The 6,045-nt window shown below is 40.5% G+C and overlaps 1 protein-coding gene across 1 annotated transcript; it reads left to right on the plus strand.

The window, feature by feature from the left end:
- Positions 1-572: 572 nt before the first annotated feature.
- On the plus strand, positions 573-5,670 carry LOC117923997 (E3 ubiquitin-protein ligase WAV3-like). Its single transcript, XM_034842538.1, has 2 exons — positions 573-932; positions 3,289-5,670. Exons 1-2 carry the CDS (start codon positions 744-746, stop codon positions 5,266-5,268), a joined length of 2,169 nt encoding a protein of 722 aa, XP_034698429.1. The 5' UTR covers positions 573-743; the 3' UTR covers positions 5,269-5,670.
- Positions 5,671-6,045: the final 375 nt, after the last annotated feature.

Below are 6,045 nucleotides of genomic sequence, written 5' to 3' on the forward strand. Positions count from 1 at the left end.
TCCATCAGTAGATCTCTTCTTATATAGAGTAAAAAAAAAAATTATATCAATATAAATGATTATCAACAAGTTTCGGATACAAAAAAATTTCATATTATATAATAATTTTAATTTAAAATTATTAAATAAAATTTATTAAAAAATTTAAAAAAATATCTTTCTGGATATTGAGTAATTTCATGTTATTACCTTGTCATCCATCTTTCATTTATTCGTTCAGTATTCATTGTAGTTGTTTGTCCTCAAGTTTAGAATATCTTTGAGAGTTTTTTTTATTCAATTTAGTCTATAAAGTATTTTTTTTTAAATTACTATAAATGATTTTTTAATATTAAAATTTATTTATCAAATTTTTAAAAGTGTTTCTTAAATTGTATCCGAATATTTGATATTTAAAAAAAAAACATTTTTTTAGGTTAGAATCGTATTCTAAAATCATCGTCTATTTGTGAAAATTATTAGTATGGAGCTCGATGACCGACATCAAATATTTTCTAATTTGGGATGAATTAAAGAATTAAAATATAAATTAAAGAATTAATACATATATATCCCCCAACTCTCACCTTCCACTGCCCACCTCCCCTTCCGCTCTCAATCTCTTTGCTTCCCTGTCTGTTTCTTCTCTGCTATCATAGCCATGCCCATTTCAAACCCTAACCCTAATTAAACCCTTATTGAACAAAATTCTCTCAACCCTAGTCTCTCTGCAACACGCTGGACCTTTCTCTCTCTCTCCATCAATGGCGGGTTCCTGGAACAAATTGAAGAAATCGCTCTCTCTCAAGCTCTCTTCTCACTCCGTCCCCTCTTTGCCTCGCTCTCCCGACATTCCAAGAAATGACGTCGTTCGGTCTCCGTCGTCGCGCTCCTCCTCCTCCTCCTCTTCCACTTCCATGTTCTCCCGGAGCTTCAGCACCCGATCCTCCAAGGTCCGTTTTCCACCCACTTTCTCGCCCGTTTTCCGTTTGTTTCTCATTATTCTGTTTGGAGGGTGAACGGTCTGGGTTAGGATCTGCTTGGCGTTTGCAATTCCGGATCTTCAATGTTTGCCGGGAATTCTCTCCGGCAATATTGCCGACGAGACGAATTTTCCCGGCGAGACGTTTGGTCCCAGCTTGTATCAACAGCGCCGGTCGTTTCCTCAAAAGCCGGCCATTATTTGCTTTGTTACGGAACCGAATCCTAATACTTTTAGGACGGAAATGTCCCTCATGATGCATGCAGGGGTATTTTCGTAAACACAGTTCCTCATTTCGTCACGTTTCTCGTTGACAGTGATGTTCATAATAAAAACAAAATTAATAATAATATTCTCTATTTATTAATTCACGGGGAAAACGACGTTGAATATATTTAATTAGAAATTAATTTATTTTTTGTGATCCCTAATCACCATTTTAGCCTCCTGCATGTAGTGCTTTCCGTTGAGAAGCTGTCAGAGGAATAAGCCGATGGGCCACACCCTATTATTGTTGTGGTGGGAATTGACTTTTCTACCCTTCAGTAAATCGTCCCAGGGTGGAAATGGTCATTTTCTATATCCGTTTTTTTCGACATCTTTGCATGATCGTGTGGTTTGCCTCAAAAAGGTTTCTGTCATGGTGTTCTGTTTGCTGTCTAAACTCCCAAAAGATTTAAGAGGCAGAGGTTTTAGAAGAAGAGGGGTACGGGGTCGGCTGTTCGGGGAATTGGCAGTCATACCCCATAGTTCTCATCCCATATGCCATCAAATTCAGGTTTAGATAAAAAGAATTTGATGTGAATTTGATCTTTCAAGAAGTTACTTTCACGCTACTTCATTTGTTGGGAAAGCAAATGGGATATGTAATTCAGCATTTTTCTATTTATGATTGGGTTCCAATCCATCATGATTTTAGTGGAAGAAAATGGGAATTTGAGGGGGTTTGGAGCACATAGAAGGGGGGAACCCCATGTGACTTCGTATATTTAGGGGCTAATGAAGATGCTCATTCAACAGCATTTTTTGTGCTGATAAGACAATATCGAAGTTAACCTAGTAATGTCATGTTAGGTAAAAGTGGTGGGTAATGCTTATATAGCATCTAGACCTAATATAGTCCAAAGGAGAAGGTTGCTTTCTTGTAAAGCTGTCATACAGAGGTGTATGGCTTTTCTTTTTCCACCTTTTTATATTGGTTTTTTCTGTAGCCGGTTGGTTTGACTTGGAAGAATACTATGTCATTAAATTGACATTTTGAAATTTCTTCAACTCATTGCCGGTTAGTTTTTTGGAAAAAGATGTTATGACTGACGTGGGTTTTTACTACTGTTAGTAAAATTTCACTGTTCCACGGAATTGAACCTGGAACCTCTCCATCCCTATGCCAATCCCTTACTATTTGAGCCAAGCCTCATGCAAGGTGTTGAGTTTTTAGGTGATCCACATCTTTTTCCATTTTTTGCTGTGTATATTTTAATGATTTTCTCTAATTTTGATTTTATTGATTTATAATGTGATCCAATTGCAGGTGACCCTCAAGTAAGTTCTTTTCATCTACTAGATGGAAACTTACTAAAGAGTCATAATGGTAGTTAAAGACTTTTGAAAACTCAGGGTATTATACATTGGAATTATCGGATATTCTTGACACCATGGGCCAGTAATACCATGGCCAACACTGGTGCACTCACAAGTCAACTTCCTATAATGAGATGTTGGATCTTTTAGGCAAATCAATCTCAGGCTTGGGGTACAATTTTTTTTCTTTTGGGGCACTCTTTATTTGTTACAACTGTAGTGCCATTGTTCTTCTGGTCAAAAGGTTGCATCTACCTTTTTCATCCACCTTCGCTTTTAGCTGGATTAGATGTTGTACCTCACATAGGTTCCCCTCCAGAACATTGTCCTTTTACAAGAGTGCTGAGTTGGACTATTCTATGTTGAATTCACTTCTTGAAGAGCTTCTTTTCTTTCTACTTGTTTGTTTGTTTTTTCCTTTTTCCTTTTTCCTTTTTTTCTCTCTACCTCCTAAAGTATATCCAATAGGAATTGTTTTCTTGTCATATAATTTATTTTGATTGTAAACTGAGACTTGCATCTTAATATAATTTATTTAGTCTCTTATTCTGCTCTTCAGTGATAAAAACTTGTTTCCTTTTCCCCTTCTACCACCTCTTTTTGAGTTTTTTGCAGCTTATTTCTATCTTGAGACAGCAGTGTAGGACAAAAAATTGATGATGTGTAGGTTTCAGAATAATTTCAAAATGGTATTTTTATGGTGATAGTTTAATTAATCATGATTTGTGTACTGCTGATGGGTACAGAAAACATGTGCCATTTGCTTGGGAAACCTGAAAACCGGACAAGGCCAGGCAATTTTCACCGCTGAATGCTCCCATTCCTTCCACTTCAACTGCATTGCTTCAAGTGTTAGGCATGGAAACCAGCTCTGCCCTATCTGCCGCTCCAAATGGAGAGACGTCCCTTTCCAAGCCCCTGCCAACATTGGTGATCCTCAATGTAATGGCATGGGTCGGGCCCGTGTCTCTCCCTATCATCCTCCTCCTGAAGATTTTCATGGCCAAACCCCTCGTAACCTCCAACCACTATCCCCACAGTCACCTGAGCCACGCCACTTCTCAGATGATGAGCCCCTTGTGGTCAACAGTGCAGAGTCTGCAGACCCTACCTCACCTGTCTCACTCTCTCGGCCCCAGCTTGTAACTGTCAAGGCCCTCCCAGAGTTGCCTGCAATCACTGCTTCAGAATCCTTCCGCACATTTGCAGTTCTTGTGGGCATTAAGGCACCAGCTCTTCTTGATGATGCCCACCTTCTTGATCGTGCTCCCATAGATCTTGTTGCCGTGCTGGATGTTAGTGGCAGCATGGCTGGCTCAAAGCTTTCCCTTCTCAAGCGTGCTGTCTGCTTTCTCATACAGAACCTGGGCCCTTCCGATCGACTTTCAATTGTCTCTTTCTCATCAACAGCTCGAAGAATCTTCCCTCTTCGAAGGATGTCTGACAATGGCCGTGAAGCTGCTGGTCTAGCCATTAATTCTCTTACATCTAGTGGGGGGACCAACATTGTGGAAGGACTCAAGAAAGGGGTCCGGGTCCTTGAAGAACGGAGTGAACAGAATCCAGTAGCAAGCATCATCCTCCTATCTGATGGCAAAGACACATACAACTGTGATAATGTCAACCGGCGCCAAACCTCACATTGTGCTTCCTCCAATCCAAGACAGGTATTGGAATATCTGAACCTGTTACCTGCTTCCATCTGTCCTAGGAACAGAGAATCTGGAGATGAGGGCAGACAGGCAATTATCCCTGTTCACACATTTGGCTTTGGGTCAGACCACGACTCCACTGCAATGCATGCTATCTCAGATGAATCAGGTGGCACATTTTCCTTCATTGAATCTGTTGCCACTGTACAAGATGCCTTCGCCATGTGCATTGGTGGTCTTCTTAGTGTTGTTGCTCAGGAACTTCGGCTCACAGTCAAGTCAGTATCACCTGGAGTCCATATTGAATCAATACCCTCAGGAAAATACTTGAGTGAAATTTGTGATCAGGGTCAGCAAGGTGTAATAGATGTTGGAGATTTATATGCAGAGGAGGGGAAAGAATTTCTGATCTATCTTACAGTTCCAGAACTTTCATCTGCTGAAGGTGAGGAAAGGGTGAAAAGGACAACATTATTGGATGTCATGTGCTCATACAAAGATTCGGTGTCAAAGGAAGTTGTCCAGGTAGAATGCGAGAAAGTTGAGATAAGGCGGCCTGAGGTTTTGTCTCCTATGGACATGATTGTATGCTTGGAGGTGGATAGGCAGCGGAATCGTCTGTGGGTGGCAGAAGGTATTGCAGAGGCACAGAGAATGGCAGAGACCGGAAATCTAGAGGGTGCAAAGGCTGTGCTGGCACACCGGAGATCAACTCTCTTATCTTCGGCATCAGCTCAAGCTGGAGATGGTCTCTGCAACTGGCTTGAATCTGAGCTGAGAGAAATTAGGCAGAGAATGGCTAGCATGGAGTTGTATGAGCAGACTGGACGGGCTTATGTCCTCTCAGGGTTGAGCTCACACTCATGGCAGAGGGCCACAACTAGGGGTGACTCAACAACTCAAATCACATTGTTAAGCAGAGAATGTGGAGACTCAAGCACAAGTGGGGTCATCGGTTATGAAACTCCAAGTATGGTTAGCATGGTGACAAAGTCACAGACTCTCAACTTGACACCTGCGCAGCAATCTCGACGACTAAACAAGTCATGCAGCTTCAATCCACGATCTGGATAAGGATTTGCAGTCCATAGACCATTGCTGTTGGTAAGAAAATTTTGTCTATATGGCAATAAAATGATAGCATTAGCACATAGTAATCTGCTAATTCATTATCAAAATGTAGGTTTCTAGCTTTAGGTCTATGTTTTCACCTCTGCCGGATGTTTCTTGATCTTTAATTTGATTCATTCCTGGTCAGGATGGGGTTGCGTAGAATTCTTACTAGACATGCAATAATTTTTATTCAGTTTGCATATTTGGTTGGGGAAGTCATCATTTCCTCATACTACGAGGATGTGAAAGAGCTGCATGATAATTGGTGTAATTTCAGATGACAAATTACTGGCTTGAATATAGTTTCATGGTCAGTGTAAATTATTAAGCAATGAGCAGCTTCATCCTCTAGTTTGACCTTTAGCTGTCACTTGTTAAGGATTCAATTGTTGTCAGAGAATTGGTTCTTCTGGACCGGCGAGGCAACAGGTGTCATCAGAAATATGTGCCTTTCTTGGTTTTGATTTTCTAAAGACTTGAAACATACATCAAGGATGCTGAGGTCGCATACTCATTTTTCTTCATACAAGAACACTATCTTTGTTCAGTTGATGTGTCAGGCATTAGCTCTTTGGAAGATACTTGGATGGAATTCCAATTCCAACACTTCACATTTGCCTGATCTTGGTTCAACTCCAATTCCTCCTACCAGCTAGGCCAAAGCTTTTTATAGTCTGGGCTGGGATTGAGAACCGGCATCATCTCCCATCTTAATGAAGAGGGAACAATCAACAAATA

Source organism: Vitis riparia, chromosome 10 (genome assembly GCF_004353265.1).
Source record: "Vitis riparia cultivar Riparia Gloire de Montpellier isolate 1030 chromosome 10, EGFV_Vit.rip_1.0, whole genome shotgun sequence".
In the NCBI taxonomy this organism is placed as follows: domain Eukaryota; kingdom Viridiplantae; phylum Streptophyta; class Magnoliopsida; order Vitales; family Vitaceae; genus Vitis; species Vitis riparia.

What these genes read in the sequence shown, in the direction of transcription:
- LOC117923997 (XM_034842538.1), top strand. Translation starts at nt 744, where the DNA reads ATGGCGGGTTCCTGGAACAAATTGAAGAAATCGCTCTCTCTCAAGCTC. An exon ending in TCAGCACCCGATCCTCCAAG is followed by an intron (nt 933 to 3,288) that starts GTCCGTTTTCCA and finishes TGATGGGTACAG; the next exon opens with AAAACATGTGCCATTTGCTT.